General features: G+C 35.6%; 1 protein-coding gene across 1 annotated transcript; it reads left to right on the top strand.

Annotated features, from left to right (window-relative positions):
* Nucleotides 1-29: 29 nt before the first annotated feature.
* Nucleotides 30-27,033, top strand: ric8a (ric8 guanine nucleotide exchange factor A). The gene is made up of 11 exons (XM_071596769.1): nt 30-176; nt 358-497; nt 615-742; nt 949-1,147; nt 9,673-9,853; nt 12,156-12,367; nt 16,639-16,810; nt 17,133-17,376; nt 19,429-19,579; nt 21,588-21,707; nt 25,791-27,033. The coding sequence occupies exons 1-11, from the start codon at nt 96-98 to the stop codon at nt 25,939-25,941; spliced, it is 1,779 nt and encodes a 592-aa protein (XP_071452870.1). The 5' UTR covers nt 30-95; the 3' UTR covers nt 25,942-27,033.
* Nucleotides 27,034-27,668: the final 635 nt, after the last annotated feature.

Below are 27,668 nucleotides of genomic sequence, written 5' to 3'. Positions count from 1 at the left end.
AGAATGTCAGTTCCTTAATTCAAAATTATTCGATCGATGAAAGAGCAGAGTACAAAAGCAACAGGGGTTTCATAATTTGATTTTGATGTGAAGAAATGGATGAAAGTGAATTGGATTGTTTGGAGAGTAAAGATGTCGCTGCAATGGGAAAAGTGTTGAAGACATTTGTCGAAAAAGTTAGTATTTAATTGTGTTTCTACTTTGTTGACGTCGGTGTTGTTATTTTTCGTCTGTATAAACCGTGCTTTCAGTTTGCCACTATCGGACTCAGCTTAGATATTTGCTGTTTGGGCAAATTTTTTATTGATATCCAAGATCGTCCGTAATGATTAAATGTATATTTATTATCTATTTCAGAATAATCCAGTTTTTACTTTTCCGTCTCTAAATGAAAACAGTTTGCGACGTCGGCTTTGGTCGGCTCTTTTTAAAATACTTGTTGATTCCAATTCTGCCCCCAATTATGCACTTTGCTTGGAGTCTATTAGAATATTAAGGTATGCTCATTTTGTTGGTGTCGTTCTGAATATTTTACTGTTCATTGTGATGTTTGTTCAACAGTGGAAATATTTCTAATGGAATAATAATTGGAATATTTATGTTTATTATTGTAGTCGGGAAAAAACAGATTTGAATGATTTGATGTGCGACGAGTGGTTGAATATACTTTTACAACATGCAGGGTTGATGTCTCAAGAGGAGGCTCTCCAGAGAATAAATCAGCCATCTGTGGAGTATAATGGTATGAAAGCCAAGCATGGGAAAGGAATCTAATTACAATCATATAAAATTGACTCTTTGAGTTTCTTACCTTCTCATAATCAATTATATGCACATCTCTGATTGCGGTATAATGAACTGTTTTCTGTAGATGGGGTATTTACTGAAATCCGCATGCAGTATTGTGCACTTAATGTGTACCTTTACGTGTACGTTTTTACCTTTCAGTTATGTTGGAGGCGCAGAAATGTCTCTGTAATTTGATATTTAATAGCCCGACTGCCCAAAAAGCATGTTCAACTAACCATTCCGTGGAAGGAGTTGTAATGCGTTTGAGAACATACAGAGATCCTGGTTTACCTCATGACATTAAATTTTTTGACATGAAGATGCTGTTTCTCATTACAGCCCTTTGTGCTGATGTTAGGTATGTATCTCCCTTTTATTTTCCTACCTATTATAATGTTTGCTGGGATATATTTCAGAACATGTTTTCCCCCTTCCTCTGCAAAAGTCTATCATATTTTACTTCCCAAATATTAAGTGAACGTTATTTTCATATTCCGTGGTTATTCATATAATTTAAAATGTAATAAATTACTGCTAAATGCACATTCCATTTTATTTTGGCGAGTAACAACTGTTATTAGATTTATTTCCCTCGGCAGACTCCGTAGTCATGTTTAACTTAAAAGAACTATTCAACTGACCTTAAGCTTCTAGAAATGTATCGCAGGTAGTTTTATTTTATACTGGCCATTTGCTCATGCTTGGTGCCTCTGCCGTACATTTTTAATTGTCGATTTAACAATGAAACTAGGAGCCTCCTTTGAACTTAAGTATTTATATAAAATATGAGTATTTTGCACTTATCTATTCACCAGTGACCAGCTTTAGGATGAATAAGCTCACAAATAACACTCAAATAGTTGTGACAAAGTTGCAAAGTTGATACATTTCCCATGGATGAGCTCATGCAAAGAAACACAAAAGCTTGCAAATAAACTGAGTTATCAATCAATGGTGTCAAATAGTAGAATTGACTAGTCTTAGTCACCATCTGGGAAATTAGCCCCAGATTGGAAGGAAAAGGAATGGGAAAACTGAGAGTCAAGATTAAAATAGGAAAAAAAGAATTGAACACAAAGGGTGTTGAACAGATGTGCTTATTACAGCCAGATGGCAGTTCTCTTCAGGGTACTGAAGGACTGTAATCACTGCTACACAAAGTCACCTGTAACTAAATTATCTTTTCTAAATTATCTTCGATTAAAATACATTGTCATCTCGTGAAGGACGAGATGACAATGTATTTTACAGTTTGAAAATTATATTTATAAGTAAGCAGCAAAATTTCTACCCCCAAATCCACTGCTGGCCTCATTTTTTATTGACCCCAATAATGGTTTAGAAAAATTTTCTGAAACATTATAAGTATCAAATTAGTAGAATAGTAATTAATTAAAATTTTAGCTAGCTTAATGAAACAAGTATTAATTGAATACAGTTAAACTGTACAAGGAACCATATGAGCTGGGATTTTATTCATGACCAGGGTGATAGTAATCACAGAAATTGTAGATAACTAAGCATGTTTGTTAAAGAGGATTTTTGACTTTAGCAAAATTTGACTGTTTTTGGGTGGCTTTGTGTATGTAATTTTCTTGACAGTTGGTAATATTGTGCATTGTGCTGCAGGCATTAAGCTTTATGGAATAAAATTGAAGCATACTTTTTAAGTTTGCAGTTAACTGTCCTTGCTTGACAGCAAACTATTTTTAATGGTAGAATGCTCTCTAGAATTCTGGAACACCATCATGAATTCTACCTTTTTAACCCACCATATTTTCTGGATAATGACTGTTATATGACTACATATAAAATCTGCTTACAACTGTGTGAACACATATTGGGTACCACTAGTTTGATAAAGATGTGTGATGCATGATCTAATGAATGATTTATATGTGGAGATCTATATAGACGCCATCTTGAAATTTTAGTGTATCATCGGTAGGTCCAATTTTTAAGTGTTTTTATGGAGTAAACAGTTGTAAATGAAAGTAATTTGCAAAACATCTTGAGTATGCATATACTTATGTTATCATTAGTTAATGTTAATGATAGTCCAGTGGTTAAATCTCATATGGTATTTATGAAGTATTCAAAATGCTGCAAAAAGCTAGATATGGACAAGAAACACATGATTTGTTCAAACTGTGATAAGCATTTTCTTAAAAATGCTCTAATATAAGTGATAAGATATTTAAAAAATTATGGAAGATGATGAGATCAAGTGATTTTGCATTGCAAGTAAAAGTAAACTCTCAGCTGACATGATCATGCCTTCGAATATATTGAGACTAAAGCTGGACGAGCATCCATGAAATGCAAGCTTATCAAACATTTTAGGTGCTATCAGCTCTTTTAGGAGAGCATGCTGGTCCGTCAGATGTCGACATTACTGTAATTTAGGACTGACTGAGGGCTCTTTAAAAATACACATTGAATACGAATTATTTTGAGAAATTCTTAGAGGAGTTGGAAGAGAGGCGAAGAACAGCATACTGTGCAATTGTTTTTAATGTTGAAGAAACCACGGATCAAATTGAATATACCAGGACAGTAAAAGAACTGCTATCCTAGATTAACATTATTGAAACAACAACTATATCCATGTATAGAATAGGCAAACCGTTAGTAAGTAGTGTGTACCCTGTTCAAGTCGTGTTAAAAAGTCCCTTAGAGGCACAGGTCATACTAAAAATGAATCGAAACTGATAAGGGGTTCCAAGTTCTTAATAACTCAGACGTTTCAGAATGTTAAAAGGTGAACTCAAAAGGACTTAAGCTGGTGAAAGTAACCTCACAATAAAATATGTTAATTGCTTCCAAAAATTGGGTGTATGTAATTGTCAAATTGTTATATTAATGTTCAAACTCCAATGTAAAGGTTGAAGTGCTGTTTTCGGACTACTGCTAAAAACAAAAGTTGTGCCCTTGATCATCAAAACTAAGTGGCCATAGTGCGCTTATGATGGTGTACTATCAAAATATTAGGGGTCTAAGAAAGAAACTTAGTAATATCTGATTATCAGCATGAACAACTGCAAATGCTGCCATTATTTTAACTGTAACTTGGCTGACTAATGGTAAAAAGGGCTCGGGGCCCCGTTTACAGTTTTTGATGTTTTCAGGTGTGATGGAAGTGTGAATACATAAGATATATCCAGAGGTGGTGGTGTGTTAATAGCCATCAAATTAGTTCTTTAACTGAAATTAGTGGCTGTAAATAATAACAGTGTTGAACAAATTTATATGTGATCTCAAAAGGTCTATATAGAACAGACTGATCCTGATAGTATTTCTCCATAATTGTTAAAAAATGGTTGCTGTCTCCAACTAGTGTACCCTCCTAAGATTTTATTTAATAAGTCTCTCAGTATTGGCTGTTTTTTAGATAAATCTAAAACTAGTAATATAATACCCTTTAATAAAAGTGGTGACAAGAGTAGCATCATGAATCAAAGACCAATTACCTTACAGTCAGTTTTACAGGTTTTTGAAAGTATAATAATAGATAAGTTACCCTTAACTGTCTCTAATATCATTGTTGATATGCGATATTGTTCAGGTCAAGTATATCTACTTTAAGTAATCTTCTGCTCCTCCAACATTTCACAGTCTAGGCACGAGAAAACAGGTGGACATGATTTGTTGGGTTTTGCCAAAGCTTTTGACAATGTATATCATTCTTGTTTTGATATTAAATTCTGAATTCCATGATTTGGGAATTTTGGATCAATGCTAAACTGGATGGAAAGCTATTTAACTGACCAACAAGTTGTGATGAAAGTTAATTATGGTACCTCATACCCATTTGAAGCCACCTCTGCTGTCCATCAGGGATCACATGATGGTCCATTATTTTTATTATTTATGAATGATATTGTTGGATTAATTAACCCCGTGAATCACCTGCTATATGCAGATTACTTTTTCATGTAATAGAATCTACATATGACAGTATTGAGTTGGACTGTTTTTTTTAAGGAAGCTTGAAAAATGGTGTTCACTGAATTCTAAATATTACAAAATTGACTATCATGACGTACAGTTAAAGAAGGATGCCTATCCTGTTTTATTGCACATTGAGTAAAAAACCTTCAAACAGAGTAGAACCATGCTTGGGTTTACTATTTCACAGCTGTTGAAATTTTAAAGGACATACTCACAGCAATTGAAATTTTCCTTACAGTTGTTTTAGAAATCTGTTTTGCTCTCCTGTCAGGCCCACATGAGTATTATTGCCCGATGTGGTCGCCTTATAATGATGTACATTCCAACTTAATAGAACGAGTACAACACAGATTTCTCTGTATGGTGTTCTGCAGGTTTTCCTCTCTTCTTTTGATATTAGTTATGATATTATCAGAACTGAACTTGGTTTATTGTTTATTCCCCCTAGTTACCCAAAGACAATTTGCTGGCGCTGACAATGTTTTTATGGCGCTTGCTACATTACCAAATTCACTGACCTTTACTTACCCTAGGAAAAACTACAATGTTGCACAGATGTCAGAGTGTTAAAGAAACCTAATGCATTCAATATTCCTTATTTGTCCAAAAAAAATTTTTATATGCTTTATTATTTAAAATCATGAGAGATTACAACGGTTTTTCACAAAAATATATATTTTTTCATTCTCAACTTTGAAACTCAAGTTCTTCATCAAATTGATTCTCTTTAGTTTGATAGTTTGTGTCATTATACCTTGCTTTTTTCAATGTCATTTTTAAACAACCTTACATATGAACGTGCAACATAGAGTACATGGACATTGCTGTACTTTCTTAATTTATTTTGTACTGCTATTTTTTTCTTGTGTTGGTAATTACAACTACCCTGTATTACTGAAATTTGTTAGAGGGAAATATTTTCCTTTAATAAATAAATAAAATAAATAATTCTTATCTTAAATGACTTACATGCTATGCTGTCATCTATGAATTATACACAATATAGACATGTTATGCTGATCCATTCTGTAAAAGTGCTGATATCATTGCAGTCACCTGCAATCAGTCTGAGCAAAATAGAGAATAATATTAATTTTCCAGATGCAAATGTTTGTTCATCCAGTTGTAAACCTTTGAACACTTGCTTTATAATGATTTCAGATGAATAATCTCAGCTTTAATTACAAAGAATACTTTGTAGCAAAGTTTAATGGAGTTGGCTGACAGTAAAACTAGCATAGATTAATATGGAAAAGTAGCCAAAGGTATTGAATATGGGTATTAATATCTGTAAAGGCCAAAAATACAAAAAAAGGATACAATACTGTTTTTTGAATGTTTTGGTGGAACAACTACCATTTATGCTGACATGGAGAAATTGGCGATGGGAGAGAGAGGTGGAGAGGTATAAGAGAAGGAAGGGAGAGGTAAACATGGGCAAGTGGAGGAGGGGAAATAGGATGGCACCCCTTAGTGAGCAAGGTTCAAGCCTGGGTCTGAGCATGCTCCAAGGAGCCAAATATATAGTATACTGCCTCAGAGATTTTGATTTGTAGTGGTGTTTCTGAGAGCAGGATTGAGGGGATGATTGAGTGTCAATATATTCATTAAAAGAAATATTGTGGACGGAGGCTTGCTTGGGAATTGGTTAACTGGCTTTTGTGGAAGAAGGTTTATAGGAGGCACTGTGATTATTTCTGTAGGTATTGAGAGGTGTGGTGCACTTGTATTTTCCATCAGAGGTGGGGGGCAGAGTTTGCAGTTCATTTGGTAACTTACATTGCTGGTGGTGCTTGAGGAAATGGAGCATGATGGAAGAGAATTGGCGAGTTGTGAAAGGGAGAAGGGGCTGGTGAAGATGGGACATGTTTCACAACTGGGTCGATTGCAAGGTGTTGTTGTCAATTTGTAGGTAGCAAAGGATTTAGATAAAGGTTTTGTAGTTTTCAAGATGTCAGATAGATTTGCAGGTAATAGGTTAACATTCTGAATAACTGATTGAAGCACTTTTCCACTTGATAAAATTTTTTTTCATTGACATTATGACCGGATTTCAATGTATTACATCATCATCACCTGATGGTGATGTAATACAGCAAAACCTGGTTGTTAAATTAAAAAAAAATTTTTATCAAGTGGAAAAGTGCTTCTATCAGTTATTCATATTGTTTGACTTTCACCACATCACGCCTGAAGCTACTCAATTTGTGGTTACCATTTGTTATGTAGTTGATCAGAGGGGATCAGGTCTGTAAGGATATATTTGTGGGACTGAATAATTCAGAAGTATGGGCTGCTGATAGAGAGATTGATCAGGTTTTCATTTTGTGAAGTTTTGGGTTTGTGGAAATTTTTTATTTAATAAGGTCTCTGGGTCACCACAGTCCAGTGTGGAGATTCAATGACTTGTGTCAGAGAAGGATATTTAAGGAAATTTATGTCTGATTTTATGTGTAATATTATGTCATGAGTATGTGGAAAACATTTTAATTAAAAAAAATTAATCATGATATTAAAATACTCTAGATGCAAAGCATGCAAATCCATATTAGTACTAAAAATGTGATTATCATCACGTACACGATTCTCAGCTATATCCTTCTGTCATCTTTCACCAATTACCTAACATAAAGTTTTCCCCAATATACCATTATTTATTGCTGCTATTACTTGTGACAAATGTAGGATGTGCCTAAATGGATGAATTTTGAACTAATTCGGAAAACACCAATTTACAAGAAAATACCTCTCTTACTTATGTTGGTTGTCGGCACAGCATTCCAATGGTTCATATATTTTTTTAATAAGTTGATATTCAAGCAATTTGACCATCTCTCTAATTATTTATTCTCAGCATAAATCAGTCTATTCTTGATGAAACCAGTGACCAACAAACATCAATTGTGGGTTCCAAATGGAATTTTAATGGTAATAACCTCGAGTAATGCGAGGTCTGTCCAAAAAGTATTGCAAATTTTGAATTTCTGTGCGTTACGTATATTTCATTTTTGATTTTTTCGTGGCGTTATGTTGGTACTTATGTCTCTCACTTATGCCAAAAAGTTCGGCCATGTTGAATGTTCAGTTAATTGTTGACAGCTGTTTAGCTTGGACGTGTTTTGGCTTGTCTTTGATTTTTGGCTGCTCCAAAAAATGGATCAAAGAATCTGTATCAAATTTTGCGTTAAAAATTGAAATTAAGTGCACGGGCGCATTCCAAATGTTGACTGTGGCATATGGAGAAGCTACCTTGGACTGAAGCAATGTTTATCGGTGGTACAAAATGTGGTCAGAGGGCCAAGAAGATGTGAATGACAAAGAGCGTGCCAGATGCCCGAGCACATCAACAACAGATGAAAAGATTGATGAAGTGAAGAAAATAATGTTGGCCAATCGTCGATGCACTGTTAGAGAAGTTACTGAGGACCTAAACATATTGATTGGCTCGTGCCATTACCAATGAATTGGGCTTGACACGGGTCACCGTGAAATTCGTACCAAAATTAATTAATTTCAACCTAGAACAGCAACGCATTAACATTGTTAATGAGGTGTTGGACTCTGTTTGTGATGACCCAAATTTGTTCCAGAGGGTCATACTTGGTGACAAATCATGAATTTATGGTTATGACATGGAAGCTAAAGCTCAAGCATCCCAATGGAAGCTGCAGCACCAGCCAACACCTAAAAAAGCGCGCCAAGTTTGGTGGAATGTGAAAGTCTTGCTTACAGTGTTCTTCAACTGCAGGGGCGTGGTACATCATGAGTTCTTGCCACAGGGTAGAACAGTAAATAAGGAATATTACCTGCAAGTTGTGTGCAATTTGTGCAAATCAATCCACCACAAACATCCGTTTTTGTGGAAGAACAAAAATTGGCTTTTGCACCATGACAATGCCTCTGTTCACACATCATTACTTGTGTGCCAATTTTGGGCCAAAAACAACACACTAACGATGCCGCAGCCACCGTATTCCCCAGACCTGGCCCCCCGCAACTTTTTCTTGTTCCTGAAACTGAAGAGGCCTATGAAAGGACGACACTAAGCTACGATTGATGAGATAAAAACTGCAATGAAGGAGGAGCTGAACAAGATCACAAAAAATGATTATTTAAAGTGCTTTGAGGATTGTAAAAAACATTGGCACAAATGTTTAATATCTAATGGGATTACTTGGAAGGGGACAAAATAGATATTCATGAATAAATAATAATTTTTGAAAAAACACAAAAGTCACAATACTTTTTGAACAGACCTCATATGTGACACAAATTGACAAGTACCGAAACATGTTTTTCTCTCCTCTTACATTTTCTTTGTGAATAAAGGAATTATTAGCTTTCTAAACAAGGCTCAACCCTCAAATAACTTGTGTGGTTTATTTTCATATAACATTGCTCATGATCTTGTTTCCAGTTTAAATGATTCAAAAGTCCAAATACACACTTTACAGCCATTCTGCTAGTGATGCAGACAGCTCTTCCATGAAGACCTGAAGATATATGTAATTTTGCCAATTTGTCTCCTTTAAAGACACCCAGACCTCTATCCTCTCCACCATAATATCCCATGTATATAGATCTCTATCTACATAACTATCTAAGGGATGTGTTGATGACCATGGCATTTTCCGAGCTTACTTTTGTGTGGAAAGATTGAAGGAATTTTGTGTCAGACTGCTGTGCTAGAAATATTTTTGGAGTTCCTGCTATGGAGTTAGGATTTCAATAATTGCTGTGCAAGGATCATATGTACCAACTATTTAAGTCTAGCTCAAAATTCATGAATTTTTAAATCAAATTTTAATGGAACACATGTAAAATGTAAATTATTTTAAACAAATTATCCACTGCAGTTGTATCTTAATTAAATTCATCAAGTGTGCCTTTGAAATTATAACTAAGGGATGTGCAAATTCTTTAACTTTGCAGGCCTCGATTGAAAGAAGAACTTCATGGACTTACTTATCTAATGGAAACATTGGATCTAATTATAAAGGAAGCTGTGGGAGTTGGTCTACATGATTCAACTTTGAGCAGAGAAAGTAGTGAGGAGTTAATTCATGATCACCATCATCAAATCAGCATTGGTAGTCAGCATCCAACTCTTTCAGTAAGCATGACATTTTAATTACTCTAAACATGCTATCAGATCCTTAATTTTTGGGTATGAGGACAATCTGGTGTTAAAAAAAGTCTATTGGCTTTCTAATTGTTGTATGATGTCACAGATTAGTTGTATAGTCTTTTCAGGAATTTCTCACCAACATTTCATGATATCTCTTGGGAGGAGGTTGGTGCAGTGGATAGTGTGCTGACCTCTCGCTCTTAAAGACCTGGGTTCATTTTCTGTCACAGGCAGGGTTTTTCAGTGGTATCCTGATCTATTTTTGGGCTGATATGAGGAGAGTATTTCAAGCAGAGGCCACATTAAATTTCGGACTTTTAGGCATCTTTTGTTGAGAGTAGGCTGATGCTGATTCCATCTTCGTCTCTACCCATTGCTTTCCCGTTCCCTAAACACCCGACCTCTACCCAGTTTCCCTCCTATCCCTGACGGCACAAATTAGCTTAGCATTGGTCACCTCCTCTAATAATTACTACTTAGTATTGGGGGTTTGAATCAATGGTAGTACCCATGCATCCATCTTCATATATAATTTCATTTGAATCCCTCCATGTTTTTACTAATCAAATGTACCACTCTTCTTAGAAAGAATTACAGGGGATCGGGATGGTGCGGTGGCTATCATACTGGCTTCCCACCCAGAGGGCCTGGGTTCAAATCCTGGCGGCGGTGAATATTTTTCAGTGGTATCTTGATCCCTACTTGAGGTGCTTTGTGGAGGGCACTTTGAGTGAGTATACCATCCATCGGATGGGACGTTAAGCTGCCGACCCCTTGGCTCCTTTCGTTAAGACTAGGCTAATGCCGATACCTGGTTCCTTCATCCTTTCCTGTCCATCCCTAATGGCACAAATGACCTTTGCTGTCGGTCGCCTGCCCTAAATACTACTACTACTAATGAATTACACCAAAAACCTGGAAAAATAAGATGAAATAGTTATCTTGAAAGTGAAATTGTTCATTTTTGATAAAGTAGAAATATCAAGAGGGCATTGTTAATATGTTATTTGTTGTAAAAAATGCTTTTTATTTTTATGCATGCATTTAAACTAATAAAAGTGGTACTGTTAGGAAGGTAATTTTGGTCCTGGTTGGTATTGATGTTGCTGAATAAAAGATTCTAATCTGTTTATAATTAAGAATTGAAAATTAAGCATGACAATGGGTAGGAAACAATCAGTTTTCATGACAACCTAATTAAACCATAAAAGGCTAAGAAAGAGAGAGGATTTGATCAACTTATTTTTTCCTCAATAATTTACTTCCATTATTTTGTGTATATTATCAATTCACATTGGCAGTGCTAATGCTTCATGTTTTTCTATTTACATTTAATGAATCAATGAAATTGGGCATAAAAATTGTTTCGAAATGATAATTGGTTGGTTACCTTTTTATCTTTTTTGGTAGTCTACCAGTGGGTTTTGATTGGACACAGACCAAGCAATGATGCATTTATTTGCTACTCCTTAAAAGACAACCAGACACCCCACATGGCAATAGACTTTTCATCAATCCTTAATACTTTCTCCCTTCATTCAGTCCAGCATGCCTCGTATGCTTTTCCTACCCCTTCCTTGTTTACCTAACATTGTCCCTTCTATCATAGTCTTCAACATCCCATTGCCAGTCACAATGCTCATCTTTCACCTTTCTTCTCCCCTTTGGATCTCTAGCAACCACCCTCTCTCCTCCCCTACCAGTACTTCTTCATTTGCCTAGTACTTCTTTGATTGTTTTCCTTTCCATTTCACTTTTTTCAACCTTCTCTGCGCCCTCATTTCAAAAGCCTCCCATCCACAAATATCATCTTGCTTCAACAACCATGTTTCTGCACTGTGCTAAACCACTCTACACGCGAAAGTTTTCTATAATCTTTTATTAACAACCTTACTTAATGCCCGTGCCTTCAATTCCTCCCTCCTTTTAACACCTGCTTTCTTATATTCTGTAGTTCTTCTTATTTCTCTGCGATTTTATTTCGAAGCAGTTCCAAGATAAATAAGCTGTAAAATTATAAAACAAGTACAATATGTGGATCTTTCTCCAACTGCATTCAACTTAATTTAAATATTATTGCAAATAATAAGTTTTAATGATGTATTTTATGACTGTAAGAGCAAATTGACCAACAGAAGGATTAGTGATGGCATTTTCCAATGCTCTCATTTGGGGTGATTTGGTGTTGAAATTTTCTCAACTTATCCTAGCATTTTGTAACTTCAAGAATGTGGTAACCCTGAGTAAGTACTGTCATACCTTTAAATTGTTATTTACTCTCCTTTAGGACAGCCAGGTTGACCTTGCTTGTGAAGTACTGAAAGTGTTGTTCAACTTGACTGTGGGCAAGAGTAAGCAGGATGTTGGGGGCCCAATGGAGATGAGAAGGGTAGGGGTGGACGAGGAGGAGGAGGCACATTTTCTGCGCCTGACAACTGTCCTTCATGACCTGTTCCTCTGCGATGCTGTTTCTCCTGCCAAGAGGGACGAGCTTCGAAAGTATGTGGAGTAATGAGATACAATACTGTAAACCCCAAATTTACTTATTATAGCAAATTGAGCAGCTTCAGGCGTGATGTGGTGGAAGTCGAACATAATGAATAACTGATCGAAGCACTTTTCCACTTGATAAAATTTTTTAAAAGTATACATCAAAACCCAGTCGTAAAATAAAAAATTTTATCTAGTGGAAAAGTGCCATGATCAGTTATTTTTTACTTTTAATAACATTATTGCAAAGGTCTTAAAGTATTAGGCTCCATTTCAAGGTTTTGGCAGTGCTGGTCATATTTTTGCATCCGTTACAGTCCTGGATAACATTAACCTGCTACTCTTGGATTTGATTCTGTCGATTACTATGGTCTACTTTGTATATAATTTTTGAATACCTTATTTTTACCAGTTGCAGCACCAGAATAACTCTACGTTTCTCTTCATATTAACTTTTTTAATTGGAATTTTTTACTATGAAAATTATTTGTTACATTCATACAGTCATTCTGATTTCCATAAGTTTTCATGGCATAATATTTACTGTAACATTCACCTCATGAAGACCTGGATTACAGTCACATGTCTCACATGTATAAATTAGTCTCTCTTCTTCCACCTTTGACTGCTCTGTTTGAGCAAACAGCACTATGTTTTATGTTGTATGTATGGGTGAGGAATGATTACATGTAGCGTTCCATTTAAGTGCTAATCTCACTTTTCAGATGATAGTCTATTCCTAGGAGTCCGTGGCCCACCTCTGAATTCCCCCAGGATCTCATGAACTAGTGTCTAAATAAATTTTTCAAGCAATGTTGGTTTTTCAGTTTCTCTTTTGTGGCATTCTTTGCACAAAATTTAAGAACTCACAACATTGACTTCAAGCCTCCAGAAAAACAACATACACCACCATTTTAGAAACTTTCTAATAAAACAGCTAGCGTAGTGATCGGCCAAATAAACTTGCCCCATAAACTTTGTATAGTTAGTCACTACCTTGGGTTTAAAAATCATTTCTTTCCCACCACCACTCGACCAACCTAGCTGAAACCAAGTAATGAAAATTGTTAACATTGTATCGTAGTTTTGCCTTGTAATTTTCTACATCCTGATTCTACAATATTGTAATAAATGTTGTTTGAACATATGCATATCTTCTTTTAGCTGTTTTGGTGTCCCTCTTTTCAAAGAAAGCATAATATACCAAGTAGGTATATATGCAATGATAAGTTCACTTAATCTTTCTTTCAATGCAAAATTTTTTTATCAAATATGCCATGGCATCTCTGTGAAACTCCTAATTTGCTTTTTTTCTGATATTAGACAAAACTGTTGTAATAGGAAAGCAAATTTGAATTGGTGCTCAATTGTCTTTGCTTTCCATTGGTATGGTTGATAAACTAATTATTGACCCTCATGGACGTATTTAAACCCAATTTTATGTAAACCTTGTGTTTCAAATTATCTTGCTAGTATTCTTGGTAAGTTCAAGTATCTTCGTTCATCATTGAATTTCTACAAGTGCACACCACTTTGTTTTGTATACAATATTGCTTGTGCTTCAAATTTACCAGTGTTTCACTAGCCCTCATGGTGCATAAAATTCACTTTTTTATCTAAAGAGAATTTAAATGATAATATCTAAAAAATATTAATTAGAAAATGCAATATGCACCGTTTCCATTGTTTTTTTTATTAATTAAAAAACTGATATGTTGAAGACAGTTTGTCATTATCTTTGCTAGATCTATTGATAGATTGGAAAGAAACATTCATAGCAAAGAGGGTGTCAAGAGTCAGCTTAATAGGACCTTAGCATGTACTCAAGTCTAATAGTAGTATAATTATGGTAGTCAGTTGAAATTGAGGGGAGATCGGATTGGTGTGGTGGCTAATGTACTGGCTTCCCACCCTATTCGAGTAGTTTGAACCTCTGGGTTCAAATCTTGGTGATGGCTGTATTTTCAGTGGTATCACGATCCCTGCTTGTAGTGCTCTATGGAGAGCACTTTATGTGAGTTTGCTAATTCTGACACTGAATTTTTCTCCACCCTTCCTCCATTCCTATCCACCCCTAATGGCAAATTTCCTCGGCTGTCCATTGCCTCCCCTAATAACTACTACTATAATCAGTAGAAATTAAAATAAATTATGGTAGTATTCCTCAGCTCAAAGGTCTAACAACTATTTACTGATAGATCTGCAAGTATTTGTATGGCTTCAGAGAAACAAGCTTGTAAATAATTTTTATATTTGGATGTATACTACCTTGATCAAAAATTTCCCGGAATTTATTCAGAAAATTAAAAATACAAGTTTATTCATCTAAATCTATATTGTCCCCTTCAAAGTAATCCCCATCGACTGCAACACACTTATGCCAGCGCTTGATCCAATCCTCGAAACATTTTTTATATTCGGTTTTCGGTATGTCCATCAGTGCTTCCTGCGATTTTTCCATTACTTCCTCTCGGCTGCTAAAACGCGTTCCCCGTAATGGTTTTTTAACTCGATTGAACAGAAAGAAGTCATAGGGAGCCAAATCAGGTGAATTCGGTGGCTGTTGGATGGTATTTGTTGCATTTTTCGTCAAAAAATTACGAATAATGATAGCACTGTGCGACGGTGCGTTATCATGGTGCAAAATCCACGAGTTTTCTGCCCACATTTCTGGTCTCTTTTGGCGAATTGCTTCACGCAAACGTCTCATAACGCCCAAATAATACTCTTTGTTTACTGTCTGGCCTTCTGGCAAAAATTCATGATGCACTACACCGTTGTAATCCATGAAAACCGTCAGCATTGCCTTCTTTTTTGACTGAAAACGACGTGGTTTTTTTGGTCTCGGCTCATTTGGTGAACGCCATTCACTTGCCTGATGTCTGGATTGCGTGTCGTACTCATAAACCCACGTCTCGTCTCCAGTAATGATCCTTTTGATGAATGTGGGATCGGATTCAGCCTCGCAAATCATGTCTTTTGCGACGTCAACACGGTCTCTTTCTTGCATGAAATTGAGGTCTTTTGCTGCTACACGACGGAAACCCAAATCATTAACCACAATGTCTTGGGCGGATCCATAGGCAATGTTCAAGTCCTCCGCTATTTCTCTGATGGTTAATTTGCGGTTATTGACCAACATTTCTTTTACTTTATCAATTTTTTCACCGACTTTCGATGTCGATGGTCTGCCACTGCGTTCATCATCTTCGATTGACTCACGACCACTTCTGAACCGCTCGTGCCACTGGTAAACGACCGTTTTTTTTAGAGAATCGTTGCCGAAACACTTTTCCAACATTTCCAACGTCCGTGCGCCACTAAATCCGTTTTTTACGCAAAATTTAATACAAGTTCGTTGTTGCAAATTTAAATCCATTTCTGCAATTGTAAAAAATCGCCAACACACACAGAGATAGATGTACTCTTGGCTACGTAACTTTTGCAAATGTCAAGTTATGACACTAAGATTTAAAGGGAATATCAACAACAGATGTACCAATTTAACAAAAAAAACAGAACTCAAATCGGAACGATGGGAGCGCCACACGGTGGTTATTCCGGGAACTTTTTGATCGAGGTAGTATAAAACTTGTAAATGAAATTTTTGATTATACTGAAATAAGTAGAATAGTTTGATGTGATTTTAATGCGTCATTCAGAAAATGATGAATTATTTTGGTTTAAAGGTGATGGTCAAGCTTCACAAGGGCTGTGGATAAAGGATTGGAGACAGCTTAACAGCCCGTGTAAAGAATGATCCTTTGCCATTAATCTTTTTGCCATAATAATCTATACTTATTGACTTGAAAAAAAGTGATGCATCAGCTGTTTGAGTTAAGGAGGGATAGGACCCATCAAATATGGAGGAGAGTTAGGCCAATGAAATAAGGGGTGGAGCTTGTGAGCAAGAATAGCTTAAACTTTGAAATGGTGGAAGATACGTCTGTAAACAGTGCAATAGTTTGTTGGCAACTGCATTGAATGAGAAACGGTTCTGTTCTGGCTCCTGCCCTTGATAATTCTGAAAAGCAAAATATATTAGTGTAAACTCTGTTATTTCATAATTACAGAGATGAAGATTATTACAATTTTCCGCTTAAATTATTGAGGGGAGAATTGCATTAGTCTTTGCCTCTATTATTATGGAACAGTTCCACCACATCACACCTGAATATATAATTTATATCTGTTATTTCAGTTCCCCTGTCTATAAAACTGTTCTCTACCTGCCATCAGTACCTTATTTGACAAAATACATTCTCATATCTATATTTCAGCCACACAGTCAACCTCCTAGTCAACATCCCGAGCAATTGTTATGAAGAGTTGATGACAACTATCCCTAAAGATGCAAGGGATATCCCCAAAGATGTGGAGTATGAAGGGTTGAATATGCAAGCTATTGCAGTTTTGTATGACTTTCTTAGTGACAGGCTAAAGGAAGCACAGGTATGAATCACTTGAACGTTTTAAACTCTTAATTCTTTTATATATTCATCATGAAAACACTGCATTTTTATCTATATCTCCAGTTCAAAACTGTGATTCACCAATCAGTAAGTAAGTTGAGCTCAGAGTGCAATGGATATTTGTTTTGTGATTGCACTGTACATTGCAGTTACCTAGAGTAGTAAAATTACTATCAATCTACTAAACCTCATAAGTTGAGATTCGGCAGTTTTTCTGTTAAAATTTCTTTTCTGCAAGAGTAGGAATATTTTTTTCTTTCTCCTAAATCATATCTATGACATTGAGAAATGTTCACTCCTAGGCTCCAAGGATGCAGCAGGAGAAGTTATGTCCCGTCCTGACTGTTTTGGTGGAAGCAGTGAGGGTCCACAGGTCAATCAGGAAATTCCTTCGCCTCAGAATCCTCCCCCCTCTTACGGACGTGCTGCATCGGCCTGAGGAAGGGGAGACTGTGCGCAACCACCTTTGTCGCCTTTTGACCACTCCAGCCTCAGATGTTCACAAGCTTGTCTCCGACTTTTTGTTTATAATTTGCAAGGAGAGTGGTAAGAATTGTTTCATCTAAGTATGGAATTAAATAGAAGCTATTTGATCTTGATGATTTAGACTTAAAATCCAAAAACAATGTCTATCTTTTTCAAAGATTAAATTCCTTATCTAGCATTCTATCATAAATTCATATTTATTCTTTAATATCGTGTATCTGCTCAATACATTTCAAACTCATATTCCCATAATGTCTTTTACCATGCGAGTCATATCAACATTAACCATACGTTGAAAATTTAGTTTTTGTGACATTTTAGTACAATAAAATATTATTTTTCTATTTCCCCACCCCCACAGTAATCAATCTGAAGGTTGGTTCGATAGGTGAATTAATATCATACTGAGGCCAATTGTGTGTGAAATTCACACATTAGATGAGGCCAGTTCCATTTTCTATATTACCTGCATTTTTCTAGCAAAATCTGGTACCTGAAAAATCATACTGCTTTGGAGTAGTTGGGAGTACCTAGAGATGTCAGCTGAAATTAAACTCAGGGCTTCCAATCAGTAGCACAGTGCTCTATGGATTTGAATGTACAAATTGGAAAAAAATATATCTCATTTTCCTATTTGACCATTAAAATCTCAGAGGAGTCCTATCTATTCATTAAAGTATTTGAAAAAATTGGCATACAAAGTCTGTAATTTATTTAGTTTCTTTGCGCTCGCACGCAAAGGAAGCACCTACTGTTACAAGTATTTAGTAAAAAAGCACATAAGTGAATGCCTATCCATGGGCATGAATCTATGTACTTTGGGTGAGGGGACTTTCATTTTATCATTCATTGTTAGACATGATAAGTGAAGGTGTTGAAGTGTGAACTAAGGTCACTGTAATGCTCCTCTTAATTCACATTATATACCTTCAGGAGAACACTTATTAAAACATTGCTGACACCTACTGTTCCTAAATACTTTTGGAAACATTTCCATTGGTGTCTCAGCTTTGACTGAGTGGGCACATAGCACCATTTGCTTACTTAACTTCTTTGGGTAATGCTCCCCTTACTTCCCCTACCTCTTGAATTATGAAATTTAGCCTCCACTATCATCCTTCTCACATTGAAGCCAGGCTCTGAGAGAGCTTGGCCTCTATGACTTAATGACCTGAGCTTCTCTTTCATCTTCCTAGTCTAGTGACTGAGTAAAAGGTTAAGGAGAGAATTGAATTCTTGCTCCTGGGCAGTACAATATGTGATCAGAACCAGTTTGTATATGAATGCCGTTATCCTGATATAGGGAGACATCTTGCATTATGATTGTTGACTGTTGTGGTTATTCCCTGAAGTGTAAACAAAAATTTATAATAGGACTAGCAATTCAGAGTTACAATTCTGCATTTATTTGTATTGTATCTGAAATCATTCCATGCAGACTGTTGACCAAGAAAAAAGATGTCATGTGCTCTTGGAACAGTGGAGTTTTTTGAAAGAAATAGATGAAATAAAATAAATAACTCAGAAATATGATGCCTTCATAAGGTATATGTATAAGCACTTAATGTTGTGCCATGTCTCGGTAAAATTTTGAAATAAATGATATGTTTGTAAGTTACAGGGCCAGTTAATGGCACCAAATTTCACTATAGATGTAATTTTATTTGTCCATGCAAAAAAATGTATATTTCAATGCTTTTGGTCAGTTACTGTTCATAACTTTGAACTGCCTGATATCTTGTATTAGGCAAGTGAGACTGAATTAATGATGTCTTACTGTATGAGGAAATTGGCATAAACATAAATAATTTTTTCATGAACATTTTTATTTATTTCTTGCTATGAATTATGATAAATATTTTCAGACCAACTAATGTTCTTATTCCCTGATGTTCATATGCAGTGCAAGTTTTCTGAGAGTATGCACAGTGTGTGTAGTATATGATGACACTCACATGATTTGTTGACAATGTTTTAAATGTAGGTTTTTATCATGAAGCACTGTTGATGAATCAGTGTTTTTCAAGCTCAATTTTTTTTATTACAATAGATAGAATTTAATATTGTAATTATTTTCTTGCTCTCAATTCTAAAACCTTACTTTGGCAACAGTAAGCAGGATGGTGAAGTACTTTGGATATGGAAATGCTGCTGGACTGTTGGCTCATAGGGGTCTGATGCTTGGGGGTAAAGGAACAAGTGGGAATTATTCATCAGACAGTGAAGACAGTGATACAGAAGAATACAAGAAATATCGGGATAAGTGAGTATTAGTGTGATATGCTAGCAGTGTTTACACATGCTTATGCTGGTAGAATAAATAGATTGTAGTTATTTACAACAGGAGGTTCTTAAGATTTTTTACTGAGAATTAGATGGTTAATATGGAAGCATTCTTTCAAAAGTACCATGTGTTGGCATCTGTTTCCATCTTTGAATGGTTAATTACCCAGTCTTATAGTTATTGCTTGACTCTAAGATATGTAGAATTTATTTCACGCATAAAATCCAAATTTAATCAAAGTTTGGAATAATAATATTTTCAAATGCAATACTATAGAGTTAATGAGCAATCTTAATTTTGATCCATGGTTGAAGATTATCAACAATATAGAACACAGCCATAAAAAATATCAACTTAATTTCAGTGTAAAGTTGGTCATTTCAGAAATTATCATGTAAATTATGCAATTTTCTGAGTGAAATATTTCATATTATCGGTGAGCACATTATGTGTGTTGCAGATGATTTGAGATTTGATAGTCATTTTTATGTATTGGTGGTTAGGGTAGGGTGAAGGGCAATGAGATTGGTTGTTTATCTGTACATGAGAAGGGCTGTTCATAATGGGATAGCTGCCTAGTGAAGAGAAGAGATACAAAGTAAATGACATTTTCATCTTCCTCAATGAGCATTGGGTGGAGTACTACCATTTGACCGTACTACTACCAAATGGCCTCAAAATTAATGGTCCTTCCTCACCAGCAATGGTCTCCTGAAAGCATTGGAAGTGACTACAAAATATTTGAAGTGACTTCCCCTTATCTTTATGACTCACTGCTACTGTGAAAATTTCATCTCAGAATACATACTTCATTCTTTCATGCAGACTTAATTTGGGTGAGGCATTGTCAATCAAAAAAGCAGTTTAATGTATATTTATGAAGTGGTAGTGGGAAATGGCAATGGAAAGAAAGCAGATGGTCCAATCCGTTTTGAAGGAGCTTGATGTCATTAGTCATTTAGAGGTGAATCAAGAAAATACTGAGCAAAAAATTAGGAATTGGGGTACAAGTCGTTCATGACATTCTTGAACAAGAAGTGAATTTTCTTATATTCAATTGACATTGTGACAATGTCACCAGTATAATGAAAAAACAGTTGAGGAAAATATCAACTTAAGAAAACCTTGCCCTACCTTACTCTGGTGGTTTAACCAAGAGCGAGCTGAAGGGATACCTGTTTTAGGTGCTTTTCTGAAAAAATTAACAAATTTAAATGGTATTGAGCTACCGCTGTGAACTTTTCTCTTGAAGAATAAGGTAAATGCTGCTAAATTCACAAAAACATTTTTAACACAGACTACTGGTTTCATCACACAGGTGACTGGAGTGGCTTGGTTTTTTATCTATATACTGTCCAATCTGGTTGGCCCTGATTGAACGATCGGCTCCTGCCCAATCTCATTTGCTCTGATTAGTCAATTGAGTTTTGGTTTAATATGTCTTTACCATGGATAGAAAGTGGGAGAGAATGTAAGACAGGCAAAGAAATCCATGGCAAAAATGTGGAAGAAATTTCAGGAGGCATGGAGCTTCCACAACATTGTACTGCAGAAGCCTTTATGAGAGACTATTTAACAGTCATTTCAGTCATATCATGCATAAAGCTAACTACTGTCCTTTCATGAAGAGCACTCCCATCAGTCATATATGCATTATTGAAATGACCATTCCATCTGGATGAATATATATAGCCGGGAAATTATGACCAAAGAAACAAGTATTAACTTCAATTTGCAATTTCAATTTAATGCACCTTCATTGAACCTCTTTAAGGATTGATGGGAATTTTTGCAATGGCAGTGCCTATTTTCTGTGCTCACACAATCTAGGGTGTAGCTTTATGAAACCCAAAGTTTCAAAGCATTGTTTATGTTGAATCTAATCATCTGGTTATAAATAGATAATCAAGTGGTATGGTTGAAGATAAATTTTTATTTCTTTTTGTAAAAGTTATTTATTTTGATGAACTCTAATGGTACTTTTCAGTATAAACCCTGTGACTGGTTGCTTTGAACCTCCTAGACCAAATCCAACAGAAGGGATGTCTGATGAGCAAAAAGAATTTGAAGCAATGCAACTTGTTAATATGATGGACAAACTGACCAGGTAAATGGATATGTGACTGCCAAAACATATGAATTAAATATTAAAACTAGACTAGCAACAGACATTTTGATTGCCAGGACAGGAATTGTGTGAACTGGTCTTTGGATAATTAACAATTTTCTAATATGTTCCTTATTTCCTGGCATATAAGATGCATTGGTGCGTAAGATGCAGGTTATTATAATTTTTACTTTTTATGTGATGATGAAAGAAGACACTTCACTTTACATGAATAAAAATACTCTATATGAAAAAGCAAAGTGTTTTCTTTCATCATTAAAGATTTCTACCATGTTACACCTGAAATGGTGTTATTTTTTATGTGATGCTTAGTTTCAATTATTATTTTGATATTATCAAAATTTTTATGAAAAGCAACCATTTTCTATTCCTTTACAACGTCCTCATACTGCTTAAGGTTGAATACCTGTAGACTCTTAAAATGAGTTTATCGGGAGAGATACAATGTATGAATATATTAGCAGAGGAGCAACATCCAAACGATCCTCCACCCTGCACATATAGGAGCACCACATATGAGATGAAACTAAATGCACTACATTGCATGCATTTATGATTTATGTGGGAATTGTTTTACTTAGTTCTTTCAACAAAATATTAAAACTCTCTTGTTTACTACTGACTCGACACGGTGATGTTATCAAAATTTGTAATCAAGGCAACCACTATCTATCTCTTTTGTGGGAAAAAACACTTAATAGTAATTATTTGTGTGGCAAATCAGCTTTTGCTTTTAGGTTGAATGTATCCCATCCCATAAGATGTAGGCTGATTTTCAGAGCTCACTATGGGGTAAAAAAGTGCCTCTTTTGAGCTGGAAATACAGTATATGCAGATCCTTTTGTGAGATGATAAAATTTATTGAAAGCTATTTTTGTGTGAACTCATCTCTCTTATTTTCATCTGTTTTTGTAACTCCTTCATTAAATAAAATCCCTATAAGAGTAAAAAATAAATGCATTTAGCAAATTACAGGGTGTGAAAAAGAATGTTTGCTTTGTCCATGAATGTCATAGTCAACCTGGCCTTGATTGATTAAAGCAGGTTAGTTCTAGCAAAATTGTTTAAAGGCCATGTAATGGCATGATATGTATCACGGAGCCACTGTTGGTTTTGGAAATTTTTTGTTATTTTGCATCCCAAATATACAAGGTGTGGTGCCAAAATCCAAAAAAAATTAAACAATTTTTCCCAACATTTTCAATAACAAAAATGAAAATGTGTACAAAATTTTTTTACTAAATTGTTTGTGTGATCATAAACTACAATTTTATTCAATGTATGCCCCACTTGCTTGATTGATGACCTCAAGTCTTGGTCTGAAGATATCATTTCAATAACGGCTCTCAATGATGCAACTTTTGGATGTCTGGATTTGTTGGTGACTCTTTCTACCCCACTGCATGAATAGTAGTATAATAGTTTTAAATCTGGGCTGTTGGGAGGCCAGAATTCTTAGGACCATATTGATGTTGTCCGACAACCAATTTTGCACCAAATGACTTGCATGTCCTGCTGGAAAACGTATGGCCTTCCAGATGACAGTTTCCATCTACAGCTTACTAAATTTGTCAGAATATGCAACTAAACTTCTTCGTTGATATTTTCTCCTTTGTTAAAGACATAACTAGTCTGTGAATATTCGCTGGAAATTTCTTTCTGGAGAAATGGGGACATCCTTAAGGTCATGGGCAAACCAGTGGTCATTCCTGTGATTAGTTTTAGCATCCACCTTAAAACATTTTTTGTGAGAAAAAAATCTGATTTTTCCAGCAGCATTGTTTTTTAAGGAGCACAAAGTCAGATTGCAGCATTCAACTTGCTTTGCCCTGGTAGCTTCGGGAAGAATCTGTCTTATTTTAATGATGTAAGACTTGTAGCGTTTGTCCTCCTCGATGATCTGGCGCGCAAGTCTTTTTACTCACACTGTCTACTGACAACAATATTTGGATCGATTGTCCTGGATCCTCAAAAATAAACTCTTGAGTACATTGAATGATGTAGGGCATCCTGATAACGTGCTCCTTTGACTGAGTTTTCCTTGCCAGTGTTGCAAAACCATTGTTGGACTTTCCTGATTCATTATACTTTGTGACGATAGATTATACCGTTGATCATGGGTTCCCAAAGAATGGAATACTGTTGCTTCTGGGTACCTGAAGAACTGAAACCATCGATCTTGGACACCCAAAGAACTGAATAATTTCTGCAACCAAGCGACCAGTGCATACACTTTCAATAATCACCACTTTTTGGTTATACTCCGCACTTGTTCTCAGCACTTTGACCTTTTTAAGGTTATGACTGTTCAGTACATACTTCAAGCTTATTTGGGCACCAATGGCCACCTCTCTATATGTTTTAAACCGGTAGAAATTTGTCCTACAGCACCCTGTAGTGTCAATATGAGGGCAAGAGTTCCATTCAATTTTTCTTTTCTTTACTAATTTCTGGATTTCACTTACTACCCATAATCATTTCAGGACATATGGTTTGTAATTATTTGTCCCACTGGACTATTCATTTAATTATGCATTGGTATTTAATGAAGAATTGCTAGGCTGAAAGTTCCTGACGTGTGCTAAGGCTGTAGAACTCCCACAAAATAAAACTTTAAATACATTGTGTGCCTTCCAACTCAGGGAGCCGTGCTTGCCTATACCTGAAGACAAGTCGGTGAATTGAAAAGTTTGTTACAAGTTTGATTATGCAGAAAGTATTAAAATCTCTTTTTTAATGGTAACCTTGTTATCATCATGGTACCACTTCACTAACCCATTCAGCGAAGACACGTTAACTGTATATGGTGTAGTAAAATAAAATGAAAACTCCTGTAGTCGCAATAAGTTAGCACCACTCGTCCTGCAGTAAAAACAAAATTTTTATCGTGATGGTTTGTGGGAAAAGAAATTTGACGACAGTGACCAACCACAACCAGGACACCCTTTTGCGGTATTTATCAGAAATTCTACTTCCTTGCCATTGTTCCACTACAGACCCAAACAGTCAAACCCAATTGGGATCATTCACAGGGTTCAAGGGACTCTGTTAAGGATACCTGAATTTATGGACATATATATACACTATCTGTGATTGTTTAAAGGAATAAATTCTGTGCTAGGGATAAACACAGAGCTGACACACTCGCAGGCGTTCGGGAAAACAATCACTGTTATGTTGAAAAAGGGCCTCACTACTGGGAGAATGTTACTCAAATTGAGCCAAGTTAGCAGAAAACAGGGAAAGATGAGAGTGTGCATCGGATACTCATATTCTGGCTACATTTTAGCCAAAATAGGCATATCCAACGCACACTTTCTGGCCTCACTAATTGTCTCATTTTTTGCTCTTATCCATGGACACTTAAGTCAAATTTCCAGCTGTGAAATCCTCTCATCAAAATTTAAGCTTGAATCTTTGTGGGATTCTCTAGACCTTTAGCCTCAGCAGTTATTGCTGTCATTTTACGCTTGCAGTTATTTTTCAGTACACTGCTGTTATGTGACAAATTTATTCAGACAGCCATGACACCAGCATGTCAACCAGGGGTCAGATTTGTCAATAGGTTACATATATTAGAAGATAAATAATTTAGGAGTAGCCACAGATTTTCATAATTAGGACAGGTCCTGGGGATATTTGGTCTCATAAATATTTTAATGAATCTGGCCCATTGAATCTAAAGCTCCATAATGTTAAACATAAATACCCATTCTTTGCCATGCAATTAAGTCTAAATATTAAGTATTTTAAATCAAAATATCCACGGGCTCTACTTTCATCTACCAAAAGAACATGCATGTTTGTGGAACGATGAAACTTCCCAATGGGATTGTAAGGATCATGCCTTGGTTAGCCTTGATTCATGAAAATTAAAAGGGAAGTCAACCTAAGTTATGCCACTCTTGGTATGGGCTTAACTATGTACATTTAAAATTGGCATATGATTACTGCAAACTCGGAGTACCTTTAAAGATATGGTTTGTGCTGCTTCTCCCATTTGCATCCCAGTTAAACTAAATACAGCTCTTATATGGTAGTGTGTTTGTTGTTTTCACTTAGGGAGGGAATTGTGCTGCCTGCTCGAATAGGAGAAGATGGTCGGCCAGAGCCTTTGGAACATGTCCTGCAGTTGCAAGAAGAACTTCCAAGACAGCAGGTCAGGCAGCCTCAGTATAATGCCTGTGATGAAGATGATGACTTGTCTGATTGAATCTGGCTAACTTGAATCATGGAACTCTGTGTGTACTTGATGGTATCATCTACTGCATGTGCAATGGTGCAGTTAGTTATCTGAAACTGAGCTTGCAAAATTCTGGGAAGTAATTTTTGACAAAATTTAATCGTTGCATCAATGGATGAAATCGATACAGGTGAATGGATTTGTGTTGAAAGGTGTCATATGCTATTTATTTCTTCCTTGTGAAATTATTCATGTCTTCACTGATACTTGTAACTGATGAATCTAACTTTATCAAAGTTCTCTTCCACATTGAGGGGTATCAAATCTATGTCCCTCATTAGTTTTCCTCTTGCTGTGCATCACATACTGTATGTAAATGTTATGATCAATGGGGGTTTCCTTGAGTTGGGGCTGATGGTGAGAGAACTGCTGCCTCATAAATGGAGCTATCTGCACTTTTTAGGACAGAAATATCTTTTGAGAAGCAAGAAATAACCACTTATGGTACTTCATTTCATGCTTAGCTTGAAATTATGGTCTGAATTTCAGTGAGAGCCTGGCTAGAGAGCCTTTTCATATCCTTGGGTCTGGTGAGTTCAGCAGCCAGAATGTGTATGTGGTGTGAAGCATAGTGAACAGAATCCCTATTTGCTTTCACCCTTTCATTATTGTGATAGAGTCTAATCATGGAATGGCTTATTTTCATACCAGTGATAATGTAAGATGGGTAAAATCTTTCAAAAATAACATTTTTGTAAATATATAGTTAAAGACTTACCTTTTATTAAAAATGGGAGTCATGAATGTAATTTTTCATCAATTAAACTTAAGCCTATGAGTATAGCCTTTATTAAATGCATACTTTTTCATTGTTTTATGAAAATATTGGAATGAGTTCTACCATATATACATGTTTGAGCATTGTTCAATATTTTTCTTGTGAAAGGCATACTTCATCAACTGTGTATATGAATATTTGTATCTGCTGTAGGTGTGTTAAATGTGAGTTTATGCATATAAATTTTAGTCAGTATTATTTATACTTGTAGAAACTACTCTAACAACCTAATAAAACTGTACAAATTCTTGTAATATTTGCAAACTTTAACTATTGACTTTGAATAAATACATGAAAATATATCTGAGATTCTTTATAACTATTCATAAACTGCTCAATTTGAGATTCATCTTGATGACACTCAGTTAAAATTGCCTGCATTCTGGATGAAGTCATTTCATCAGTGTGTGGTGGTCAAATGGTTAGGGAAAACTGGGATAAAGATAGGAAATGGACAATTTCTTCAGAAGTTTGGGAAAAGGGTAAATGTTTTTTCTGAAGTCGGATATATGATGTGTGACCAGGGAACTCCCAATGAGGATGACATTCATTTTCTTGTGAGATCAGTTTTATTGATGCTCTGACTGGCAAGCCCCAGTAAAAGCCAAAACTAAGTACAACTGACTGTGGTGGTAACAATGATAATTGTAATATTTAGAAATGATCACAAGAAAGTACCACATAGATTACGAGCATTTGGAGAAAAAGCAACAAATAAACACTGCTTTCTTCAGGAAAGGGAATCTTGAACAAGGGTGGCCACCTTGAACATTGGAATAGATAAAAAACCACAAAAAGTGAGGTATGTTTTTCATGATTGGCCATCAGAAACTTCACCAGAAAAAAAGTATCGTCTTAAACACTGACAAACATTCTTAATAAAGAAAATTTTTCGACCTTTTGTAAATTTTTATGCAAT

The sequence above is a fragment of the Hetaerina americana genome, unplaced genomic scaffold (assembly GCF_022747635.1).
Source record: "Hetaerina americana unplaced genomic scaffold, ioHetAmer1.1.p SCAF_8, whole genome shotgun sequence".
In the NCBI taxonomy this organism is placed as follows: Eukaryota; Metazoa; Arthropoda; class Insecta; order Odonata; family Calopterygidae; genus Hetaerina; species Hetaerina americana.
This window is presented reverse-complemented; position numbering and strand designations above follow the sequence as displayed.